At 47.6% G+C, this 25073-nt stretch overlaps 4 protein-coding genes across 9 annotated transcripts in view; 1 reads left to right on the plus strand and 3 right to left on the minus strand.

Annotated features, from left to right (window-relative positions):
• Nucleotides 1-715: 715 nt before the first annotated feature.
• LOC125745338 (cathepsin E-like) lies at nucleotides 716-8443 on the minus strand. Its single transcript, XM_049018097.1, has 10 exons — nucleotides 8354-8443; nucleotides 6868-7046; nucleotides 6385-6568; nucleotides 4883-5000; nucleotides 4400-4518; nucleotides 3847-4046; nucleotides 3596-3721; nucleotides 2790-2934; nucleotides 1978-2076; nucleotides 716-1235 (listed from the first exon to the last, which is right to left on the minus strand). Exons 1-10 carry the CDS (start codon nucleotides 8426-8428, stop codon nucleotides 1053-1055), a joined length of 1428 nt encoding a protein of 475 aa, XP_048874054.1. The 5' UTR covers nucleotides 8429-8443; the 3' UTR covers nucleotides 716-1052.
• A 1553-nt stretch (nucleotides 8444-9996) lies between these two features.
• On the plus strand, nucleotides 9997-17878 carry lrrc10 (leucine rich repeat containing 10). Of its 3 annotated transcripts, none has more exons than XM_049018112.1 (2): nucleotides 9997-11367; nucleotides 17332-17878. In XM_049018112.1, exon 1 carries the CDS (start codon nucleotides 10510-10512, stop codon nucleotides 11353-11355), a length of 846 nt encoding a protein of 281 aa, XP_048874069.1. In that variant the 5' UTR covers nucleotides 9997-10509; the 3' UTR covers nucleotides 11356-11367; nucleotides 17332-17878. The 3 variants fall into 3 exon arrangements, 2 of the variants coding, with proteins under 2 accessions (XP_048874069.1, XP_048874062.1); XM_049018105.1 differs by lacking the exon at nucleotides 17332-17878 and adding an exon at nucleotides 12624-12761; XR_007398644.1 differs by lacking the exon at nucleotides 9997-11367 and adding an exon at nucleotides 16718-16851.
• Nucleotides 12795-20613, minus strand: cct2 (chaperonin containing TCP1, subunit 2 (beta)). The gene is made up of 16 exons (XM_049018088.1): nucleotides 20525-20613; nucleotides 19503-19577; nucleotides 19343-19408; nucleotides 18862-18973; nucleotides 18665-18741; nucleotides 18349-18461; nucleotides 17874-18076; nucleotides 17121-17221; nucleotides 16662-16789; nucleotides 16446-16549; nucleotides 15507-15626; nucleotides 14874-15002; nucleotides 14636-14739; nucleotides 14388-14487; nucleotides 14125-14266; nucleotides 12795-13045 (listed from the first exon to the last, which is right to left on the minus strand). The coding sequence occupies exons 1-16, from the start codon at nucleotides 20525-20527 to the stop codon at nucleotides 13015-13017; spliced, it is 1608 nt and encodes a 535-aa protein (XP_048874045.1). The 5' UTR covers nucleotides 20528-20613; the 3' UTR covers nucleotides 12795-13014.
• Nucleotides 20614-22594: 1981 nt separating this feature from the next.
• Nucleotides 22595-25073, minus strand: part of frs2a (fibroblast growth factor receptor substrate 2a) — a 38185-nt gene continuing 35706 nt past the window's right edge. For all 4 annotated transcript variants that reach the window (XM_049014404.1, XM_049014411.1, XM_049014418.1 and 1 more), the window contains one exon: nucleotides 22595-24904. In XM_049014404.1, coding sequence (XP_048870361.1) covers nucleotides 23885-24904 — 1020 coding nt within the window. In that variant the 3' untranslated portion in view covers nucleotides 22595-23884. The remainder of the gene's footprint in view (nucleotides 24905-25073) is intronic.

The following is a 25073-nucleotide window of genomic DNA, read 5'->3' on the forward strand; positions in this document are numbered from 1 at the left end:
GGTCACACGTGCGTGGAGTTTGCATGTTCTCCCCAAGTCGTCGTAGGGTTTCCTCTGGGTACTCCGGTGGGGGCGGTATGGTGGTGCAGTGGTTAGCACTGTTGCCTCACACCTCTGGGACCCAGGTTCGAGTCTCCGCCTGGGTTACATGTGTGTGGAGTTTGCATGTTCTCCCCATGTCGTCGTGGGGTTTCCTCCGGGTACTCCGGTTTCCCCCCACAGTCCAAAAACATGTTGAGGCTAAATGGCTCCTACTAAATTGCCCGTAGGAGTGCATGTGTGAGTGACTGGTGTGTGAGTGTGCCCTGCGATGGGCTGGCCCCCCATCTTGGGTTGTTCCCTGCCTCGTGCCCATTGCTTCCGTGATAGGCTCCGGACCCCCTGCGACCCAGTAGGAATAGCGGTTTGGAAAATGGATTCCTGCATATTAACTAGTTGAAAATGGACAGTAGTGGGTGCCATCATATGTGTAGTTGTGAATCACAATCACGCATCATACCATGAAGTAGCTGTTTTCTGGTTTGCAGTATGATACTAAAGGGTACAAGTGTGACTCTTGTGTTGGTTGTGCCTCTGTCCAGAAATAGTCACTTCACATTGTGTTCTACAGGCGAATGAAAGCAAATCGGACCCCACAGCACTGACAGGCGGAGGTTCCATGTCCCTGTTAGAAACATGATAATCGAGGCTCTACTGAAGTAACATAACACGCGTGGAAATGTTACAGAAATTTAATGACACCTGCAGCATGATAATCACAAGCTAGCATTAAAATTTAATTACAGAAAATGTATTAACATCTCGTTCAGTTTTAAGGTTACCTGTATAATCAATTACAGAACGATACATTTCTTTAGCGGATATCTGCAATGTTCTTGACAGCATTGCTTATATATCTTGACATCATTCGTGTAGAAATGAGAGCTCAGTTGTATTGTCTGATCACCCCAAATCTGTTTAATTACCTGTCTAGCAGAAGGGGGCTTTTCCTTGTTCTTTCTCCCCATGCTTTTTACTAGACTTGTAGTGCATGCCAGGAAGCTAACTCTAGCCTACGGCCCCCACTCCCCCTCCTGACGGGCCCGAGCAAAGCCGACCCGGTCCTGGCCACGATCAAAGATGCTGTAGAACTCCGAGATGAAGACGTCCCCGAAGATCCAGAGGGGGCCCTGGGAGGTGGAGATGTCCACCGCCTGGAACCCACTGAAGCAGACCTCCATGCTGCTCAGCATCTCCTGAGAGCCAGAGGAACATCCTTGCCACAATCCCATTACAGAAGCACCCATCATCATCACAGACACGCCTACTCACACATCCAAAGACATCAAACGCTGACATGTCCACTCAGTGCCAACAGACCCCAGTCACAGGAAGACTCATGAGAATCAGGCAGACAGGTACCTATTACCTACCCTTTAATTACTAAAATGCGTCACAAACACCCCCCCAAAGTACATGATTTGACAAAGGAAATATGTACATATATGTACATTTTGTTCAATATGGCGGCTTAGTGTGTAACACTGTAGCCTCACACCTCTATGGGTTGGGATTTGATTCCTGCCCCCATTTGTGTGTGTGGAGTTTGCAGCTTCTCCCCTGCACTGGTGTCCTCCCACTGTCCAAAAAACATGACTCGGTGGCTCAAAATAGCACTTGAGTTTGTGCCCTAGGAAGGCCTAGCCTCCCATCCAGGGTGTCCCTGCCATGTGCCCTGTGCTTCCTGGGATAGGATCCAGGCTCACCACGACCCTGTACTGGGTAAGCGGCGGCAGAAAATTGACAGAGAAACATCTGAACACCCTTTAATTCTGCATACGTCAATTTAATTTATGTCAGTTTTAATCACGTTTATAACTAAAACGAAACATTCATTTTCATTTTTCACTTACTCCACTTCTCTTCAGATGAGAAGCCCTGGAAGAGATTTGTGAGTTTGTGCTGAACGGAGTCGGGTAGCTGCGATTGTATATGTACCTTTCTAATGTAAGATTCTGGAGGCATGGGATAGTCCACACCATTCAGGGTAAAGGTGATCAGAGGGAGGCTGGAAAGTCTGGCACAGTCCACCAGGAACTGAAAGGCAAGCAGGAGAACTGCAGTTCTGTAGTATGGTCATGCATATTATACAAATATGTATTATTAAAATACATATTATATAAATACATTTTTTATATATTTGTTATATTTTTTTATTTCTTTAATTCACATTTAATTGTATATATTAAGTAGAGTAGCAACTATTATTCTTGCACTGATATTCACTTTGGCCAATACAACTTGTCAAGCTATTGATCATTTCCACAGCATCCATAGACACATTCTCTGTCTCTTCAGTCCTGAGTGTTATATAGTATTAATAGTATCTGCTATCGTGTGTATTTGAGTTACTGGATGCCTATATTTCCTTTAGGATCCATAAAGTAAGTAAGTAAGTAAGTAAATAAGTAAGTAAGTAAGTAAGTATCTATCTATCTATCTATCTATCTATCTATCTATCTATCTATCTATCTATCTATCTATCTATCTATCTATCTATCTATCTATCTGTTTGTCTGTCTGTCTGTCTACCTACCTACCTACCTACCTACCTACCTACCTACCTACAAACAACACCATCAGGTGGACATGTTCTGATAGACCTGCTTAAATCAGTTTGACACAGACAGCGATCGGCTTTGGCAATACAGTGAGGAGAGGGGAGATGCTAAACAGCATGTATTTGCAGATGTGTCCTTGGAGAGCTAGACTTTAGAGCAGCATTTCCCGCACCTCACACGCCCACTCACCTCGCCGATGGAGGTGGGCGTGGCCCCGATAAGCTGGTGCAGGAACATGATGTCAATGGTGGGCCCGCCAATGAGGGATGTCCCCGTGTCCACAATGGCCTGGCAGCTGTTGGTGCACAGGGTCTGCACACCCTGCACCTTCACACTGCAGCCCACAGAGACACAGTGTCTCTCAGGTTTTACACAGAACCCATAATGAACTGCAATAGTGGTTTTTGGCCACCACGTGCTTAGCATCTAAGAGGCGGTGTCTGAATACGGATGGACGGATGGATAGATATATGTAAGCAGATACTGAAACTCAGTTATACATTAAATGTCATGTACACAGCAGTATTTACTGAAGCAGTTCTAGTAAAACTAAGAATACATTATAAGGCTCCTCTTGAGACAGAAGAGTCTACTGTACTGTAATGTTGAAAGAAAATCTTTGTAGGGGAGCCGTGTGTATTCCTGTGTTTGATCTACTTATACTCTGCATACTTATTTCCTAGCCAGATTATGAACGACTACATCACTGAAATGCTTATTTGTCTAGGGAGATAAGTAGTGGAGTCCTGAAGTTGCTTTTAATTAAGACACCTCTATAAAAAGCAGAGATTACAGCCCTTGCACCCACAATGAGTATGTTACTTTAAACTCATTTTTATATCTTACCACTAGAGGGAGACATTAACTCCATATTAACACTGATAAAGCATGACACCCAAAGCTGGCTGCCACTGCTTATTAAACAAACCATATCCATATTTTAAAATTAGTTCTGCAATAACAAATCCAGCTAGGAAGCAGGTGCTGTTGCATACTTATCAATTTTGATCTGCCAGTAGTTCCTCTGAGTGACAGGAACCCAGTGAATGGGTCCAACATAAAGAGCTTCATCTACCCCTCCCAGTAACAGCTCCCCTTCTGGATCTGAAGAGCTCTTCTTCCTGGAGTAAAAGCGGAGATACAGCACGACCTTGCAGTTGCTTCCATAAATGACACGACTGCGTTGGCCACATGGTGGTGCCATAACATACAGCCAGCTACACTGTGCACAAGCGGTCCCACCGACCTGCTGAGGTAGACGGAGAAGATGGGCTGTGTCACTTTCTTCTGAACCATGAGGTTGTCAAACACAGGTGTCCCCACCTCCTGTGCCAGGGATGGGTAGGCCAGGCCGAGGATTCCATCAAACTTGCCCATGAGGAAGGTCATACCAGGCTCGTACACCGACTCCCCAAACTGCTGATTGTCCACGGACATTTCACCCACCTCAACACGGAGGAAAAGTTTGAGACTTTCTTCATAAACATCTGGTTATCTGTAGTGACGGCCAAATGAAGCTTCATGAACCATTTGCTGTATTTTTTAGCCCCACTAGGTGGTGCCCTTGGGCATGCTTTAAGGACTTATTTGAACAGAGAGCACCATTTGGTGGAAAATACAGCAAGTGGTTTATAAAGCTTCATTTGGCCCTCACTAGTTATTTGCACCAAATCCCAGGGTTAGCAAAATGATTTCACAATTGGGTCCCCATACAAGGCCCATAACCCCCCAATTGCTCAAGAAATTGACCCTGCTTTAAGAAAACATTAATAATTTATGTAAGTGAGAGCTCACAGTACCCTGAGCAGTTCCCTGGCCATCACACCCATTAGGTGACCAGATCCATACTGGATGGTGAAGACCCGGCCGTCGTGAACGTAGCTGCTTGACTCAAAGGCCTTGAACTTGTTGTGCTTGCCTGCGCAGCGAGACAGAGTTCACGTGGTATTATTTCACGAACGTACTGGCTTGCATTATTCACGCTTTGTAAGCTTTTGGTTAAATAAAATACTTATGGTTAGATTAAATAATCAGCTCTGCTATTTAGTTAATTCAGATCCTAGAATTAAGAGTGTCCTGCTAAATTTCTCTTCCAAAAATGTGCATTTTTGCCCCTGTTCAAAGACAATTGCATTCTGGGGATGGAGTTCCAGGTATATAAAACCATGAAGTGTATTTTAATGGCTGACATAATACAGACCAGCGTGAGCATTACATAGACGCTAAGGGACAAACAGCATTGGACTGCCGGTTAACAGCCAATAGATGCTTTGCTTACATACCACATGCCTCACTGACACAGTAAGACGACGGCACCCATAGGTCGGCCGAGCCGGTGTCGAAAATCACCGTGAAGTTCTGTCCGGGAGTCCCCAGGCTGATCTCGCCATAGTACTGGGCCTGCAGGATCCATGAGAGAGCAGAGAGCCCCTTGGTTAGGCCCCGCTCATTGTACAAGCGTGTGCTGGTATGTTTTTCAATTACCTTTTCTCATGTACCCTGCCTAATGTAAGTACACTTACTGATATTATTTAATATATTTTATTATTGTATTGTTTTACCTTATTATTTTATTCTCATTTAAAAATATTTTTTTATATAGTAAACTTTTTCTGTTACATATTTCTTTTTGAACATTATTGAGGGTGAAAGGGAAAAAGGAATTTCACTACATACATATACTGTGTATGTTTGTGTATGTGACAAAGAAAACAACTAACTAAATAAGTTTAAATGGATATGTATTATAAAGGCTTGACCAAAAGTATTAACTAAACCACACTGGTCTGTCATGCTCTTAACACAGCAAAACTACTTGATGCTATTTTTGTTACTGAGTAAATATCGGGTGTAGCTGGTCCTTCTGGCCAAGGCTGTAGTTACACATGATGGCACATATATGGCAAGAAGGAGGGCAGGAAACAAGTAGGGCAGGGAACAAAGGGGGCAGGGAGCAGGTCAGGTAGGGAGCAGGGAAGGCGGGGAGCAAAGGGGGCGGGGAGCAGGTCAGGCAGGGAGCAGGGAAGGCGGGGAGCAAAGGGGGCGGGGAGCAGGTCAGGCAGGGAGCAGGGAAGGCGGGGAGCAAAGGGGGCGGGGAGCAGGTCAGGCAGGGAGCAGGGAAGGCGGGGAGCAAAGGGGGTGGGGAGCAGGTCAGGCAGGGAGCAGGGAAGGCGGGGAGCAAAGGGGATGGGGAGCAGGTCAGGCAGGGAGCAGGGAAGGCGGGGAGCAAAGGGGGCGGGGAGCAGGTCAGGCAGGGAGCAGGGAAGGCGGGGAGCAAAGGGGGCGGGGAGCAGGTCAGGCAGGGAGCAGGGAAGGCGGAGAGCAAAGGGGGCGGGGAGCAGGTCAGGCAGGGAGCAGGGAAGGCGGGGAGCAAAGGGGGCGGGGAGCAGGTCAGGCAGGGAGCAGGGAAGGCGGGGAGCAAAGGGGGCGGGGAGCAGGTCAGGCAGGGAGTATGGAGGGCGGGGAGCAAAGGGGGCATGAGCAAGGAGTGTGGGGAGTAGAGTGGGAGGGCAAGTGGGGAGCAAATGGGGTGGAGTGGGGAGCAGGGTGGGCAAGAAGTCAAGAGGGTAGGGAGCAAAGGGGGCAGGGAGTGGGGGGGAGGGCTGGCAGGGAGTAGGTCAGGAAGGCAGAAAGGAGGGCAGGAAGTAAGAAGGTGGCGTGGAGCAAGGAAGGCAGCGGGGGAAGGAGGGTGGAAGGGAAAGAAGGTAGAGAGAAAGGTAGGTGGGGAGCAGGGTGGAAGAGGAGGTAAGTGGGCACCCGGCTCGCAGAGGAGCTCCCTACTCACGTCCATGTAGTTGTAGAGCTTCTCGCTGGTCCAGCCCAGCCTCAGCGTGCGCAGGCTTGTGGGGGGGAAGCACTGGGAGAACCTCCTGTAGAAGATATCAGGCTGATGGTCCTGCATGAAGGCCTCCAGGCGATGGGCAGACCGCAGCTCAGCTCTTATCGTGGAGATGCGGTGCAGAGGAACTCTGGGGAAAAGGGGAGTGGGATATCAGCGCCTCCTACTGGTATAAGCTTTGGTTGCAGTGGTATTCAGGTTATTTGGCATGACCCGGTTACCTGAATGGTGACACTAAAATCTTTATCAGCCGCAGTTTTGCGGACTTGATCATACATCTCAAAAAATGAATTGTCAATTCATAACAAGAGGTCATTCGGCAAACATTTGGATCGATTAAGTATTTTGTAAGAGCCAAAAAGCAACTGAACAGCATGACAAAAACCTCACAACAATCCTGGAAGGCAGAGAGGTTGTTTGGTCTCTTACCTGATGAGTGCCTGTGCTGCCAAGGCGTAGCTCAGCAGCAGAAGGGAGCGTCGTGCCATGTTGGGTCCTGCGGATCCGTGTGCCTCTCTGAGGATGAGTCCGCCTGAGCGGCTCCCTGTCGCGTCGGAAGGCAGGGCCTGGGTCCACTCCAGGTCAGGGCGACCCTGTGACCACGACCTCTGTGGAACAGGCCTGCAGGTATTAACCCTTCTGCACAAACCACAACTGGAGTGCACTGGTACCCCAGTACCCTTCTGTCCTTAAATACAGGAATACACAGACAGAACATTAAAATTGTGTTTTAACGACTTTTTTTTATGTTTTATTGACTGAAACTGAGCCCTGATATCTTCAACATCTCTCAGCTCTCTGCCAGGATTATTCAAATGCTTTATTTGAGATTGGAAATGTCTATATACATATGTGAACATAAATGTGCTTCCTGGATGTTGTTATTTAATTTCTAAATACTGTCTGCTCAGTATCCTGAAATCACAAAGCATTTGCAGGTGACAGAGTGTCACTATATGTCCAGGTCACTGTGAGCTGGGGCCGCTGGCTCTTTAGTTAAAGATTAAAAATCATATCTCTTATTCTTGATCTTGTGATTCATTTACAAAGGCTACAGTTTCTCTTTTCTGACTTATAATGTAAAAAACCTGACAATGCTCATAATAATTATGTCATGATTCTTTCTCTACTCCGGATTACTTTCAGTCCAAAAAACATGCTGAAGTTAATTGGAGTTGCCAAATTGCCCGTAGGTGTGCATGTGTGAGTGCATGGTGTGTGAGTGTGTGAGTGCATGGTGTGAGAGTGTGCACTGCGATGGGTTGGTGCCCCATGCTGGGTTGTTCCCTGCCTTGCACCTGTTGGTGCCCCATCCTGGGTTGTTCCCTGCCTTGCACCTGTTGGTGCCCCATCCTGGGTTGTTCCCTGCCTTGTACCTGTTGGTGCCCCATCTTGGGTTGTTCCCTGCCTTGTACCTGTTGGTGCCCCATCCTGGGTTGTTCCCTGCCTTGTACCTGTTGGTGCCCCATCCTGGGTTGTTCCCTGCCTTGCACCTGTTGGTGCCCCATCCTGGGTTGTTCCCTGCCTTGCACCTGTTGGTGCCCCATCCTGGGTTGTTCCCTGCCTTGTACCTGTTGGTGCCCCATTCTGGGTTGTTCCCTGCCTTGTACCTGTTGGTGCCCCATCCTGGGTTGTTCCCTACCTTGCACCTGTTGGTGCCCCATCCTGGGTTGTTCCCTGCCTTGTACCTGTTGGTGCCCCATCCTGGGTTGTTCCCTGCCTTGTACCTGTTGGTGCCCCATTCTGGGTTGTTCCCTGCCTTGTACCTGTTGGTGCCCCATCCTGGGTTGTTCCCTACCTTGCACCTGTTGGTGCCCCATCCTGGGTTGTTCCCTGCCTTGTACCTGTTGGTGCCCCATCCTGGGTTGTTCCCTGCCTTGTACCTGTTGGTGCCCCATCCTGGGTTGTTCCCTACCTTGCACCCGTAGCCTCTGGGACAGGCTCCGAACTGGACAAGTTGGCTGGTTCTTTCCTGGTGAGGATGTGCCATCACCTTCAGGTGTGGCTCAATTAGCCTAACATTTCTCAAAGCTATTATATATATATTTTTTATTGCATTTATTAATTTATTTACTCATTTATTATTAAATTTATTTGTTTCAGCATTGATTTATTTATTTCCTTAAAATGAATAACTGAAAACTGAAATATATCATTGTTAAAAATGATAATTTTAATAGTTTAAAGGTAGTATGCTGGTGAAGTAGGTAAGACTGTTAGCTGACATCCCTTGGGGTGGGAGATGGGATCTGTGTGTCTGGAATGTGTGTGTTGTCTGTGTGTCTCAAGTGCTACCAGAGACATGTAGTTAGACTAGCTAGTGTCTCTAAATCACAAATATTGCATGGTTATGTACGCCTGTGCCCTGTGACGGACTGGCATCCTGTCCCGGGTGCACCCCAGCCTTATACCCTATGCTGTCTGAGATAGGTTCAGGCCCCACCCCCTCACCCCCACCCCCCATGACCCTGAGACAAACAAGTGATAAGTGGTTAGAAGATTATGTAATAGTCCCTGAAGTATTTGAGGTCCACAAAGTAAATGTTTAAGAATAGTTTCCGTGTTTATTTAGTCCTTTGGAAGCAACAGTAGTATTGCTGTGAATGAACGTTTTAAAATGTTAACAAATAGATTCTCAGGAGTATTAATTAGCAGTGCCTTAGACGAGGACATCGCTGGCCACAAGTGCAGTCAGATCATGTTCACAACTGGAGCAAAAACTGACAGATACAAAGAATCCACAGGACTGATTTAAAGACCCTGGACACAGCAATGTAACCACCCGGCTCCAACAGAGCACACATTTCCATCAGATACATAATTTACGCTTTTCATGGAAGTTCCTCAATGGCCAGTTAATATTCCTCAATTTGCCCAACCCAAAATCCTGTAACAAGGTTAGTAATTGAATGTCTGTTCTAAAACATCAAAGCCCAGGAGAACTGATCACGGGTCGCCAGACTTTTCCCATGATTTATTTAATGGCTATATTGTCCATTCTATTCCATGATTAAGACACAAAATCTCAAAAGACCAGGACCTTGAAATCCTGGAAGTCACAGACTATGGACTCAGAAGTAGAATGATCCAGTAGTGAGAGGACCGAGTTCAAACTAAACTCTGCTAGTAACATGGGCCTAGATGGACCTTATATCTACGGTCATTATTACAACACAACTTGTGATGAGGACAGTGGAACTGTAACCATTTCCAGCGCTTGGTGGATAATCAGCAGGCACTTCAGGCCATTCAGAGCCCCACCACCCAATTCCCAGTACTTGCACCTCCTAGGGAAAGTTCATAGCCGATGCATTTTCCTCCCACCGAACGTCTATCGAATCCAAAGACACCGTCTTTATTCAGGGCGAGGCCTCACGGGGAACATTCCGCCAGCATCTGGTCACCGTCACGGGTTCTGGGAATCATTTATGGACAAGGGCCACTTGAGGTGCAGCGATAATCGGGGACGCTGCCCACCCCCCAGAGGGCCCAGCTCCTTAATCACCATACGTCCACAGTTATCGCATTCCACAGTCCCCCCACCCCCCTCCAGAGCTGACTCTTCTCTTCCCGAGGGGGGGGGGGGGTGGATGTGTGGAGATGAGGGTGGAGGGGTGTAGTTCGTCATCTCTGCCTCTCCGGACTCGGCAGTGGTGAGAGCAGCTCAGAGATTTCAAAGGCGCAGGGATGGAGAGGAGGGCAGTCCGGTGTCCCCCCTCCTGCTCCAACACGGCCCTAGACGGAGAGCAGAGGGTGCGATGATGGGGGCCTGCTTTCCCCTGGCAGGAGGGGGGGAGGGGGCAATCAAAGTTTGCAGCTTGGACATACAGCCACACCTCAAAGACGATCCGCCAGCTGGATCTGCTGGCAGTTCTGGGATAGTGCCTTCCGTGCGTCTCTCTTGAAATCCAGGTTTTCTCCACGTTCATGAGGATCAAGATCAGAGGACCTACAACACTAAAGGACAGAGGATTATCTATTCAGAGGATAGTCTGACCTGGGGACAGGGGTTGCTGCTAGAGCTCCGTGGGCTGCGTGCTTGTTAGCAACCTGGCTGCACGGCATTTGAGGATGGGGAACGCCGTGCGGGGAATGGTCGCCTTCATCCCCTCGGATCGCTGCCAGCGCTATGTAGTCGGCGACCTGACGGAGATGCCATTGGACCGCGTGGTGGACCTGAGCGGCCGGCAGCTGCGGCGCTTCCCCCTGGCCGTCTGTGCGTTCGACGAGCTCATGCGCCTCTACCTGAGCGACAACCGCCTGCGCAGCCTCCCGGCTGACCTGCGCCAGCTGCACCAGCTCCAGCTGCTGGCCCTGGACTTCAACTGCCTGGAGGAGCTGCCAGCAGCCGTCTGTGGGCTGCCACAGCTCAACACGCTGTACCTGTGCAACAACCGGCTGTGGCGGCTGCCCCGTGAGCTGGGCTGGCTGACAGAGCTGCGCACACTGTGGCTGGAAGCCAACTGCCTGCACGAGTTCCCCCAGGTGCTCTGCGAGCTGCCCAACCTCAGGGCCCTGCACCTGGGCTATAACCAGCTGCGCAGCCTCCCCCAGGACCTGGGCCGGCTGGGCGAGCTGCGCAGCATCTGGCTGGCGGGGAACCTGCTGCCAGAGTTCCCACCGGTGCTGCTGGACATGCAGCTCCTGGACGTGATCGACGTGGACCGCAACCGCATACGCCGCTTCCCCAGCCTGGCGCATCTGCACAACCTCAAGCTGGTCATCTATGACCACAACCCGTGCATCAACGCGCCGGCCGTGGCTGAGGGTGTGCGCCGGGTGGGCCGCTGGGCAGACTGCGAGGACGACAGCGAAGAGGAGGAGGAAGAGGCGGAGAAGCGGGCCGAAGAGGCACACGGGGAGGAGAAGGAGCAGGAGTTGCCTGAAACCACAGTGAAGCAGAGTGAAGCAGAATAGGAAACCGCAGAGGTGAGCTTGACTGTTCCAAGGGAACCGTGCAGGGAATCGGCACTCAGAACGAGGTCAGTTGGCACACTTTACACGTGGTCATGAGACACTGAAAGGCATTGTGGGTAAAACGAGCAGATCACAAAGAGTCCAGAATTACACCGGTCAGGAATATAATGGCAGCAACGATATGCACAACTAAACCTGTATCTCAGATGGCAGAGGCTATTGGGAGGTGTGACTTCCTTCTGACAGAAACAGCTTCAGATAGGAGCTGAATTCCTTAGATTTCAACGTGTGCCGTTCTCCTCATAAGGCCCATACCAAGAGCAGCCTGAGCTCGGGGTTGGACATTCGCTGGAGAGACATTTTTGACACTCAGCAGAGCTGATAAGGTTCATTTAGTGTCGAACGACGCGACACTGTAGAGACACCGGTTCACCAGGGCAAGACAGCCAACGTGTGGCACCAGAGAACGACGATGATGGATGAGCGATTCCGACCAGCACCCCCTCCTGCACTGAATTATGCATAACCCCGTCGACAATTTTGGGTCTTTAGTTTCAGCAGAAGACTAATGGACTCTCATGCCATTCCCAGGGTCCTGTTAATGAGAAAGATATATACTCTTTCGGAAATTTCTTCCAAGGTCCATAAAGGCCCTCTCATTGTTTGAAAATTACTCAGCACCAGAATGGAAATGCCTTAATGTGTTAGCGCTTGGCTCCTTCATCATGTCGTGGAATTCAATTTACAAAATGGCAGCATTTTAATGTCGCTGGCCTTTTGTGGATATAGGAACACGGACACAAACTTGACCCGAACAGCTGATAGAAACTGTAAACAAAAAAACTCAAAACAGAAATGGACCAGACCATCTGTTATTAGAGCCAGATAACATCAGTATCATCTTGATTCACAGTAATGTGCATCTCAACTCTACTGCTGGCTTCATGTAGCTAAAACTGTAATCACTCACACTGGTCGGTCCTACATTATATTACCTGCTTTAAGTTGGCGTTATTACACAACCAACACTTAAACTCACTGTGTTTGTGACACGGATGATCAGTTTCATATGTACTTTTACAAAATGCTGCAAAATAAAAATATCACAAACTATTTTTAGTGGGTTCATTTTAATGAACAGAAGTCGCCAAAGTGCATTTAATGTATTCGCAAAATTTGTCAAAGAAGCATGTATCAATTTTTAATTGCATTCTAAAGATAGAATCAGAGGTTAAAGGCGGTAATTCCCAGCATCCCATTGGTTGTAGGTGGGACTACCCAGTGACTGACAGCACCCAGCACCAATCCCACCCAGCATGGAGCTTTGAGGCTTCCCACTCCTTACTAGAGCCGAGAATCCAACATGTAACAGAAGAGGAAATGATCCGAGTGCAAAAACTCGTACAGCAATTCACTCAGAAATGCACAGCAGAATGAGCAACTCTTACAGGTATTTTATTTAAAGAACAAACTGAGGTCACTATGCAAAATAAAACAGCATCTGACATTGTTACATAAACACAGGGTATGTGCTGTATGGTGCCCATGAGCGAGGCAGCGGCCGTCATGGCTGCCCTTGGAAGTCATAAATACAGGCAGGTCTACATCAGTGGTTCCTCAAATGCTCCCCAACCCCCACCAGGTGGCGCCGTGAGGTCACTAACAGGGGTGGTGGTCCGGGACCCTTTTTCTGAAAGAGATGCGGAGGCACTCAGCTATTTATAACCGGGTAGCCTCAAGTTAAACCAATGCTATTACACAGTTTTGATCTGAAGGAGAGAATCATTTTTCTTTTTCAATATTCATTCGAAATTCAGTTTAGTTGGTCACTTTTCAGTGTTTTTACTATTTTTATTTATATATAAATAAAATGCAATGTTTTAGTTTCAGTAAGTTTATTACTAGGAATAAACTGGAAATTGTGGAGCTGACCCAACCAGTTGAGTGACTGACTCCTTATACTCAAATGGTTGGGTGAATCAAAATCTTGGTCTGACTTGGTGACCTTTACTCTCTGGACCTGAAATCTCCACATCTCCAGTGTCCATTATGTACTAAATGTCCTCAAAATGGGCAAAAAACATGTTGCAGGTTTTGTTAGAGATATCTTTGATAGATTAAAGACAAAATCATTGTCTATCCTTAGCTACATAGCAGTGACGGAAAATATTTAACAATTTTTAGAACAGTTTCAGATGCAGTATTTATAGGTTTTAGTTGCAGTTTCATATTTCATTCTCGTACCTTACTTTGTATCAGTTAATGAAAATGAATTTTCATTTTAGTTTTATACCACTCCTGTCACACATACCAACCCTTCATACATTTCACATGCATCCGGCACGTCCAGACAAGCTACCTGTCAGTTGTAATACTTTGTGCGTTCAGTTGTGATGCTTTAAACACAGAGTACAGAGTGTGTGTGTGTGTACACACCACATTGTGGGGACATTCATCACCATTTTGCTTATGGAGACTTCAGTCCCCAAAATAAAATCAATCCAATAAAAAGAACAATGAATGTCAACAAACCAACAAAATAACCGAGAGATTCGTATTTTGTTTGGTTACGTATGGTTCAGGTTAGGGCTGAGTGGAGGTTAAGGTCGTCATAGGTGGTATTAGGGTTATTACTTACAGAAATGAATGGAGAATCCCCATAAAGATATGAATGTGCAGATAGCACGTGTGTGTGTGTGTGTGTGTGTGTGTGTGTGTGCGTGTGTGCGTGTGTGCGCGTGTGCACGGAGGTGGGGGGTGGGGGCTGACCTGGGCGCGGCCTTGATGATGTTGTCCACGCGCAGGATCATCTCTGCAGCCTCTGCGGCACTCAGCAGCACCTGCCGCTTCACCTGGAAGCTCTCTGTGATGCCCAGCTCTGCCATGTCACCAACAGTGCCCTGGGTCATGTCTGCGGCAGAAACCACGGAAATCGGTGGATTCCAGCTTCCTCCTCTCTCTCAGACACACTTGTACAAAGTGGGTCTCAATGCCATGCAGACCTCTGTGCAACACACACGGCACAAACTCACCCAACCCGAAGGTGCTCTTCTTCTCCATGTGCGCCGCCCGCAGCTGGGCCACCAGGTCGGCACTGTCGTATCCCGCGTTGTCTGCGATGATGGTGGGCAGCTGCAAGGGGAAACATGCTTTTAGTGGCTCCACAATGAGCCCGGCACAGAGAGAGACCCTGAATCTCGAAGCAGCTATGGAGGAAGGGAGGCTCCAGAGATAAGTCCTCTTTCCCTGGGAGACACCGACGATCACTATGGGTACTAACCATTCTCAGTGCTTTGGCGAAGGACTCCATGGCAACCGCTTCCTTGCCTGGGGTTCTGTTGGCTAGGTCTGTCACTACATTGGCCATCAGCATCTCAGAGCAGCCTGCGGGGAGACCGGAAACAAAGAAGCTACCGCTCAAGTGACCTATCGGTAAAAGTCGTGTGGTACGCAGGGAGGGGCCGACCTATAAAGTAACCTATCAGTAAGGACTGCAAGGTATGGGAGGCGGGACCAACCTCCTCCATAGACGGTGCGGGTCTCCTTGACGGTCTGGGAGAGCACACAGAGGGCGTCGTGCAGCGAGCGCTCCGCCTCATCCAGGATCTGCTGGGTGGCCCCGCGCAGCACTATAGTACAGGCCTCGCCTGGGTGGAAAAGACAAGGCCTCAGACAAGCTACCCTTCCGTGGAAAATAAAACGCACAGGAATGCTGCCTTACAAGTGACTGGCATGTTGCACACAGGGTTGCAAAATTCTGGGAATTCTCTGTCAATTCCCATGCAAAGTTCCCATGGACTGGAAAGTTTCCAGAAATCTTCCACCGCTTTGCAACCCTACTTGTACACCATTGCAAACTTCAATTCAAAAAAGTTCCACTGTCAAATATGTCAATTTAAATGAGGACTGATTCATTTAAAGATCAAGCTATTGAGGATAATGAAATTTCACTATTGTTTTACACACGACCATAGTGTTAACTGCCAATTCTAAATCGCCCCATTATGAAATAATCCATAGTACACTACATCTCTACCATACATCATTGCTCCCATCATAGCCTTCACACATGAAGAACCTCATCCAGAACAACTGGATACAGCCCTGAGTTCCTGGTGCGCCCAATCATTCTCATAGTACGGAGTACTCACCCATCTCTACGCCTGAGAAGTGGATCAGGGTGTCTTCGCCGATCATCACCTCCTCAATGAGCTTGCAATGGCCCAGTTTCACCAGCTCGGGATGCTCGAAGGTGGAGGTGATCTCTCCACCTGAAAGGGAAGGATTTCACCTCACTGAACACCAGCATACAATTCAGCTGAAGTTGCTGGCAAGAGCAAACTGGCCCAGAAGAAAAGCATTTAGGAAATGGCCAGTACATGTCGAGTAACTGAAAATCAGCCAATACAAGAGCAGACAAACTTATGATAAGTCAAAGCCAGTGGCTGCCAATTTTATGGCAATAAAAGCCAAGTTTACAATTCTGATCTCAGGTCAGCTCCACTCTGGGTGGGTTTTTTTATAGTTACGATGGTGTTTCGGTTATGACCTGTTTTAGTCCTATTTACAATATTCTGCTTAAAGAAGCTTACTGAAAGACACAGAAATTTAAATTTAAGAGTTTGTAAAAATGAAGACAGGCAATTTAGACCCTTAAGTGCAGTAGCTTCTTAAGGACCTCGGTCCCAGTGTTACTGTATATTTGATTGCCACGATTAGTTGGTTGTGTTAATCTTCTCCACACCCAGTTGGGACGCTCGGATGTAGGGGGCTCCTCTAGGTCCCTGATTTTGGGATACTTAGGAAAACAGGAGTAGTGCATCATCTGCCCCTGTCCCATTTTCTTTCATTTGGTGGAACAACAGCAGAGATTTTGTACGCTTAGACAAAATTGGGTTGGTCGTTTGGTGTAATGCATATCCAACACTTCTCTCATAAATAAATCTTTTGCCAAAAAGTTTCCCTTGGGGCCTTGTAACGCCATATAGCATAGCACCTATACAGTTGCACCAATGAGACAGCTCTTCTCTTCCTCATGAATTATTAGAGAGATGCAGCAGGGTGGCCTCGAGCAGCGGAGACAAACGCACCTGTGACGAGGGCTAGGCGCTCCACCCCGGCAAAGTCCGCGTGCTCAATGGCCATCACCCCGGCGGCTGCGAACAGCTGCTCCGGGTAGTTGTATATGAGCTGCCTGTAGGTCACACCACAAGATCACAAATCTGGGAAGTGCCAGCATTTGGAAGGCACCAGGAGAACCTCGGGAGGCTGCTCTCTATCGCCCTCAAGTGGGTGGGAGGCTCTACCTGTTTATGAAGCAGTTGATGCCGTGCTTGAGGATTCGCTCCACCTTCTCCTTCATCTTCTCCTTCTCTGCCAGCTCAATCTCCGCCACCTTGGCCGTGGAGTCCACACGCACCCTGGAGCCAAAGATCTGAGGAGAAGGATGTCATCTCACATCAACCTCGGTACAATCAAACCATCCCCATCAGATCGGTAAGCTGATGTCTTTGGCAGGGACCAATATGCTCCCTCAGGCTGAGACACAGGAACGTAATTGGCCAGACTGAACAGCCAATCAATGGTAAGAGCTCAGGTTCATGCGGTCTAAGCAACTGTTCACTGCACTCCGTGATTTTAAATTGAAAAATAAGCTTCTCACCATATGCAGATCAAAACACCTATAAAATTAAGTGTCTTCCCCCATTACAGGACTGAATGTGCTGGTCCACTGTCAGGTGCAAGACCCATGACCTGAAACACACCTTAATCTTATCGGTGTCCATGGCAGTATTGGCGATGAGAATCTTAGCATTCTCCAGGCGCTTGGGCTGGTTCACGCCGATCTTCTTGTCCAGCAGGAAACCTACCAAAGACATAACCGCCAAGTCACCAGGGGTGTCTAGTACTGGGCCAGTACACAGGGAGGAGAAAACCCTGATTTTTTTCAAAACCATGAATTTTTTTCCCCCACAGTGGCTGCAGTGAGAGGCCAGCCAGGCCTTGGCTGGTGCCAGAAGCCATTTCCCAGGAAAGCATCTCGCCAACATTCGGATGGAAGCTGGTCAGCGCGTGCCGGGTAACCCACTTCCAAGGAGATTCCAAGCATTTATAGCAGCATTGCTTTAAATGTGAAATCACTTCTGAATTTTGGACAGCAGTCCAAAGCTTAACATAAAACAAATATCGCAGCCACCAGTAGCAGGCCAAGCTTACAACATGCTTCTATATATTAAATTACCATGTTCATAAACAAGCTTATAAAACACAACATTTGAGTCGCCGATACACATGAGAATCTGGGCATATTTTCCATCCTTCTTAACACTTTAAACTAAACCAGTGAGGTCCAGAGACGATCAAAATTTAATGGTTCACTGGTTGTTCATCCCGTAGCTGCCTTATCTACTCATCAGGTCCAGCTGTCTTAGGAGTTAAAGCCTGCATGTGGGTAAGATTCACTGCAGCGATGCAACACTGGAGAGGTAGCAACGGGGTAACGGGCAGGCCTCCCTCACCTTCGTCCAGGTAGGAATCAGTGAGGCTGCCCCCCAGTTTCTTAATGACATGGATGGCCTCAAGGTTGCCAGAGCCCTTAAGCCGCATCACGGCCTCCACGGCCAGCTTGGAGAAGTGGTCCTTGTGGTGCGTCAGTAGCTTGGAGGAGAGCGTTGTGCGGGCAATGTTCAGCAGGTCCTCCTGGAATTTCACCTGGTCATTCCTGGACAAGGGAGGGGGCATCAGGATATGAAGAGCACAGAAAACGAACAGACAACGAACTACAGCTCCCAGCTCCATTGGTGCAGTATGATGGAGGCGGCAGTTTCCCCACTAAACATACAGCGGATTCAAGTCAACCAATCATTACCGGGCAATCAGAATCCCTATAGGAACGCCAAGAGAGACAGTCAACTAATCCCAGTTTAGTGATGCTGCTAAAGCTTAAATGTGTAAAAATTTTATATAAAAATTAGTACAGATAGAACTGTGTACCCATGATCCACAGCAGCCTCCCGGAGTGCCTCGCGCGCTGCCTGTGTGGCCTTCCTCCACCCGGAGATGATGATCTGGGGGTGTATCTTCTTCGCAATAAGCAGTTCTGCTTCCTAAGCACAGAAACCAAATACATTTTTTAATCCATCTTTGGATTCTCCAAAATATACTAGGTCTATTCCACAAGTGATCCCAGAGCCAGACTGGCTGAATTTAAAACCAACGCCCCTCTGCTGTGATTGGCTAGTCCTGGGCTGCAGAGTCATGTGATGCACTGCAGAGCCACCCTTCAAGTGAAGGTGCGTGAGCTTCTTACTCTCAACAGCTCTGCCGCTAGCACTGTGACTGAGGTCGTCCCGTCGCCTACTTCATCATCCTGGACCTTGGACATGTCTGAGGAGGAGAAGGAGGCAACATGAATCAACAAAATAAAAGGAAAAAAACTGAACGATAACAAGAATGATGCAATTTGCCATCACGGCACCACTGGCTCAACTTTTGGGAGGCACTTACCAACCAGGACCTTGGCTGCAGGGTTGTCCACCCCGATGGCCTTGAGAATGGTGGCACCATCATTGGTCACGGTCACAGAGCCCTCTCGGCCGCTGCCCAGCAGGATCTTATCCTGCGCGACGGACAGCACAGTTACACAAAAAGCGGCACTGCTACTGATATATTATTCACTTTACACGCCAAGCTACAATAATTACTGCCTTGTCAGCTGCAAAGTTATTTGAATATCAACAGGCCCACCAAACAAGCGCAACCCAATATTTTATCAGCTATTAAGGCAAAGTAAACTTTACTGTCATAGATATGTATACAGTGAGATGAGACTACGAAGATCTAGTTTGCAATAATAAAGGCACCTACGAATGTAAAGAACCGCCAATAATTCTAATAAAGACTCTCCAAAGAATTTAATTCGAGACATTTTTTTTTTTTAAAGCGACGCTCGCTTCTCTCAAAGTACATCAATAATCAAGTTACATACCATTCCCTTAGGACCCAGGGTGCTTTTCACCAAATCGCCAATGGCAATGGCACCAATGAAGGAAGACTAGAAGAAGCAGGAAACAAAAGTGTATTAGCAATGTGCCGTGTAAGAAACACAAGGCTAAGATAGGCAGGGCCGAGCAGAGCGCTGTACTCACAAGGCGGGCAGTCTCTGCCTTTTCCTCATCAGCTCCTCTTTTGAAGATGTTAACGGGTGCCAATGAAAGCGATGCCTAAGAATCACCAAAAAAGACAGTTTCTCAGTAAATAAAAAGATCAGCATCATAACTGCATTACATGTATAGTCGTTGGCTCAGGCAGATTATCTAAAGATGGTTTACCCGTTTTACTAGTACCTAATAAAAAAAAATTAAGGATTTCTGCGCACCCATGATTTTTCTCCAAATGATTTTGAACAAGAAATATCCCGATAACTTCATTTAATATATTTTAGTGTGCGTCGTAAATAGCAAACTACTCGCGACATATGGAAATACTTGGTAAAGTTTAGTTATGCTAGAAATCTGAATAGATAACTCCTGCAATTAGCAATGATTCCCGATTTAATATTCAATAAGAGGCTGTGTAGTTCAGTTCATTGTCAGAACGACTGTGACTCCGCCTCCTACCGCCGAGAAACGCCTAGAACAACGAAACGAGGGCCGGTGTAACGGAACTGGCCTCTCACACGGAAAACTACCCTTAATTTCGCGTAGTACTGTTCATATTAATCACTTAACGCGCCTCGGGATTAAAAATCCCAAATAATGCGAACCGGCTGCATTCGGTGGCCATGATCTGGCAAATTCTGGACATTGTCGTTGTGTCCATGCTTCTGCTCAACAATAGTAATCCTCAGCAAGTCATTAATCGCATCCTTTGCGGCGAAACGCCTGAATTTTACATTTTTTTCTGTTCTTATAATACATACTGCATTTGATAACTGGGCCAGCTATCTGTTAAGAGCGATATTACGCTGCATTTTATTTCTTGCCAACTTGACGCAGCCCATGTGCTTTCTTTTACTGTCAATGATGTGAGGCCATAGAATCCCATACTCCCTACGTAAGTCAATATCGGCATACATTTTTTCGCGTCCAATGAACTACCCTAAGCTCATTGAGAAGGAAGATGAAACCTCAAGAATGAAAATATAAATACGGCAAAAAAAGAACCCTACCATGATTTCTCCGGTGTAGTTGGAGGCCAGACACACTCAGCTACTTCGCAACTTAGCCGGGCAACAGAATGGCGGCCGACGTAATGACGCAAGGCGCAGGGGACCGCCCTCTCTTAAAGGCATAGTGACACGCTCACCGACCGCGAGCGGCACTCCTCTAACTCTGATAACCAGAAACATCCATCCATTTTCCAAACCGATTATCCTACTGGGTCGCGGGGGGTCCGGAGCCTAACCCGGAATCAATGGGCACGAGGCAGGGAACAACCCAGGATGGGGGGCCAGCCCATCGCAGGGCACACTCACACACCATTCATTCACGCATGCACACCTACGGGCAATTTTAGCAACTCCAATTAGCCTCAGCATGTTTTTGGACTGTGGGGGGAAACCGGAGTACCCGGAGGAAACCCCACGATGACATGGGGAGAACATGCAAACTCTGCAGAGATGTGACTCAGTCGGAGACTCGAACCCGGGTCCCAGAGGTGTGAGGCAACAGTACTAACCACTGCACCACCATGCCGCCCCCAACCAGAAACATGTTCCTGGATAAATGGCCTAACCTTGTGCCCCAAATCTTTGCTTTCAACTGTATAGATGTATGTTTGCATATCTGTACATACCAATCAGCCATGAAATTAAAATAATCTACTTGACCCTATCACTCCCTCCTAGCTAGCTAAACCTTAAGGCAGGGGTGTCCAATCTTATCCACAAAGGGCCGGTGTGTGTGCAGGTTTTTGGGGTAACCTGTAGGTCAGGTGTTCAAATCCAGGTGTGAGGACTCTTCAGCCAATCAGTCCTCTAATTAGTAATCTAATTAGGGAGTTGCAGAGAAAATCCACGTACACACTGGCCCCTTGCGGATAAGATTGGACACCCCTGCCTTAAAGCTTCCAAGTTCCATGCACTTCTCAGAATAAGCAGCTGATCACTATACGTTTAAGCAGTTACTGAGAAGTCATTTAATTCACCTTTTCCATTTAACATCCTGCATAGCTGGTGTAACAACCTCAACATAAGGCATCAGAGGAAATCATTTACCAAATGACTAGTATATTTAAAAAATACAAATTACATTATAATATTACATGTAATAGATAAGGGGCGGCATGGCGGTGCAGTGCTTAGCACTGTTGCCTCACACCTCTGGGACCCGGGTTCGTGTCTCCGCTTGGGTCACATGTGTGCAGAGTTTGCATGTTCTCCCCATGTCGTCGTGGGGTTTCCTCCGGGTACTCCGGTTTCCCCCCACAGTCCAAAGACATGCTGAGGCTAACTGGAGTTGCTAAATTGCCCGTAGGAGTGCATGTGTGAGTGAATGGTGTGTGAGTGTTCCCTGTGATGGGCTGGCCCCTATCCTGGGTTGTTCCCTGCCTCGTGCCCATTGCTTCCAGGATAGGCTCCGGACCCTCCGCGACCCAGTAGGATAAGCGGTTTGGAAAATGGATAGATGGATGGATGGATGTAATAGATATACATTGCCAAAAACTAATCAGCACCAAACCAGAGTACAGACGCTAGATTTCAGGAGCACACTTTCACAGAAAAGTACTACTACTAATACCTTGACTGTTGTTGTAAGGGCACCATGAAGGAAAGGGAAGTTAGTGATCTCCACCTTCTAGAAGCTGACCTCTGAAATTTGCAGCAGTGTGTCAAAGGCTTGGCCAGTCCACTCTTTGGCACTTGCCCTTTAAGGTTTATGGTTTTGGCCAGTGTTGAGGTGGTTAACATGGTCAAAGCATGCAAACTTGTGACACATTACAGTAGCCAAAAGTGGCTCCTGCTTGCCTGGCAAGCGCATAATTGTTGGTCTTTGTGCTCAGTGCAGTATATAGTCAATAGCTTCCTGTAGCACTTGTGCTGGAATGTTTGGATCTTTGCATTCAGCATCCATCTCTGGAGCTTATTAGCCTTGGTTGGCAATCAATATTTGGAAAGAAACCCGGAGGAAAAGCCTTGGAAAGGAGACTGGTGCCGGCAAGGCTTCACTAAATACAATGAAATGCCATGAGAGGTTTAAGGTCAGAGAAAACAGGTGACATTTAAAAAGGAATACAAAACTACAAGTTTTTCTTGTTTTTATTGTTGCCATGCTACAAAAATGTGTTGGCAATGATGGCATATGAGAAAATGCAGATATCACAAAATACACAGTATGTTTTCCTGTCTTAAAAATACAAACATTTTGGTAAACTAATTCATACCTGAAAAATGCAAATATCAATATAAATTTCAATAAAATGTCCATACATTGTGGCACGTGGCACAGCTGAGAGCTTTTTGCTGCATAGTGTTTTATAATTTTAAGTAGAATACCCAAAATAAAAAAATAATAAAGGAATGTTTACATCAGTAATTAACCCTTAGGTTCAACTTCAAAAAAAAAAAAAAAAAATCCAGGAAAAAGTTTGGCAAAGGGGGGGGTTTCATTTTCTTCCACTACAATTTTATTGGCTTAATAAACAAATCTATTAAACTACTTTTATACAATTCCTATAATTAAGCATTAAGGTAGGTAGAAAAAACTATTTTATAATGCAAGTTAGAACATATAAATTTTACAATATAATACAATGAGAAAAGGTAAATGGCAGAAAGCTGGACTCCTTTGAGATAGAAGCACTGTTTTGTGGTATACAGCTTTGTTTTTCATTTCTGCGTTTGCCTTAAGGACACTTGACCGTACCATGACAACATCCATCGACCTGCAGATAGATTCTGGAAGAATAAAAATCACTTCGTACTTATGGAAAAGCAACAAGTCAATTCAAACAACTTAAAGCAGGTGTGTTCAGCTTACATGCAAATTGACAAAAAGGTACTAAGGTACTTTAAGTATAACCAGACTGTGCTCTAACAGAGCTTTTAATTGTTAAATAATAAAAGGCATATTTAATGTAGTGGCAAAGTGACTGTAGTGTGCATGCGATTTTCAGGTACCGAAATTCACACTTGGAATGACTCATCAGCAATCACCGATTCGTACCGCAGGGAAGCAGACAAGGAATGTTTCTTTGTGAATACAAGGAGTGGGAAATGACCGGATTTAGTAAGTGGCAGCAAATTTGTTTATGGGGTGAGAGGGAGGACGTACACGTCATGTCAGGTACTCCGGCTTAACTACCTTTCAGATAAGCACAAAGTACAGAAGTACAAGTAAGAAACTGACAACTCACTAAACCTGGCTGTTGCCTGTGAGGGGTGTTTGTTTGGAGACAAGTTAAAAAAAAAAAAAAACACACACACAGAAAACCGATAACTGTAACGAAGCCCTTGTGCCTTTAGAAGGTTCACTCCGATTGTAGGGACAGAGGATGAAGGTGCAGTGTTACACAGTGCGCTTCCTCAGGCTCACATGGGCAGGTCAGTACTATTGTGCCGCGTCTTCCTGGCGGTGCCATCGTCGCGGGGCAGTGCTTTCTGCAGGATGGACATGGCAGCCGTACGCTCGATGTCGATGACTGCGTACAGCTCTGTCCGGCGGGTGGGGGTCTGTGGAAGGGGCGTGGTGGGGGTCTTGGGGGTCTGGGGGTTACTTGAGTCCGATCCCCTCTCCATCTCCACCTCAATGTAGTTGAGCTGCCGCGATGCCTCAGGCCCGGGTCGCCGGAGGTCAAAGTTGAACACGGTGGGGGCGGAGCTGTCCCGCTGGCGACCCGAGTCCAGCTTGTGCGCGCTGAGCGGGACTGTTACATTCTCTGTGTTCACATAGTTGTGCATTGGGTCCAGGCTGGAATGCTGGTGCTGGTGGTAGCCGTTGAGGGATGGCGTCTTTGGTGCGAAGGCCTCCTCTTCTTCCTCCTCATCCTCCTCACCCTCTGAGCTGGGCTTGGGCGCCTCCCACACAGGAGGCAGCGCAGGCAGGTTCTCATAGTTGAGCAGTGCCGTCCTCCGCTGTGCTGAGTTGTTGGCGTTCTGCACATCCGGTAGGGGCATGGGCGGCCGGCTGCGGCGAGGGGCGGGGCCAGAGGCAGTGCCGTTGAAGTGCTCGTAGGCTGGCTTAGCCACTGGCGGGGTCTCCTTCCGTTCGTCGCTGTCATAACCCGTGTCACAGTCGACAGGGTTTCCGGGGACCACACCGCCGTTGATGCCTCCTGGGGGTGGTGGCGGCAATGGTGGTGCCGGCTCCCCGCCCTTCTGCTCCCCCTCAGCTGCCACCCGCTGCTGCTGCTTGGCCATGAGCTGCTTCTGCACAGGGGTGGGGCCCAGTACAAATTTGACTCCCTCGGGCTCCAGCAGCACCCGCGGCTCTGGTTCCTCCGGGGGGGCCGTGCTCTCTGTGAGGGAGAGCCGTGGCTCTGGAGGGCCCTGGCTGCTCTTGTGGGCACTACACTCATCCTGGACACCAGATGTGTTCACATAGGTGTGAATCTTGGAAAGGAGATGAAAAAAGCATTCAGGAACCAACCCCTTCATTCACTTTCCCACCATCACAACAGTGTGCTCAACCATGGTCATAAGGCAATGATGTGCTTCCATCTTAAATGTCTGACATCTACATAACTGAAGCACAACGTCCAACCAATTGGTTAACAATCAT

Source organism: Brienomyrus brachyistius, chromosome 1 (assembly GCF_023856365.1).
Source record: "Brienomyrus brachyistius isolate T26 chromosome 1, BBRACH_0.4, whole genome shotgun sequence".
Classification (NCBI taxonomy): Eukaryota; Metazoa; Chordata; class Actinopteri; order Osteoglossiformes; family Mormyridae; genus Brienomyrus; species Brienomyrus brachyistius.

Excerpts from the sequence above, each read along its gene's own strand:
- cct2 (XM_049018088.1), bottom strand. Across the intron at positions 19,409-19,502 it reads AGGCAGAGACTGCCCGCCTT|TCTTCCTTCATTGGTGCCAT; the intron begins GTGAGTACAGCG and ends TGCTTCTTCTAG. Across the intron at positions 18,462-18,664 it reads TAGCGGCAGAGCTGTTGAGA|GAAGCAGAACTGCTTATTGC; the intron begins GTAAGAAGCTCA and ends TTCTGTGCTTAG.
- lrrc10 (XM_049018112.1), top strand. The coding sequence starts at position 10,510 with ATGGGGAACGCCGTGCGGGGAATGGTCGCCTTCATCCCCTCGGATCGC.
- LOC125745338 (XM_049018097.1), bottom strand. The coding sequence starts at position 8,428 with ATGGCACATCCTCACCAGGAAAGAACCAGCCAACTTGTCCAGTTCGGA. Across the intron at positions 2,077-2,789 it reads CGCCCACCTCCATCGGCGAG|TTCCTGGTGGACTGTGCCAG; the intron begins GTGAGTGGGCGT and ends CTTGCCTTTCAG. Across the intron at positions 1,236-1,977 it reads CAGAATCTTACATTAGAAAG|GAGATGCTGAGCAGCATGGA; the intron begins GTACATATACAA and ends TCTGGCTCTCAG.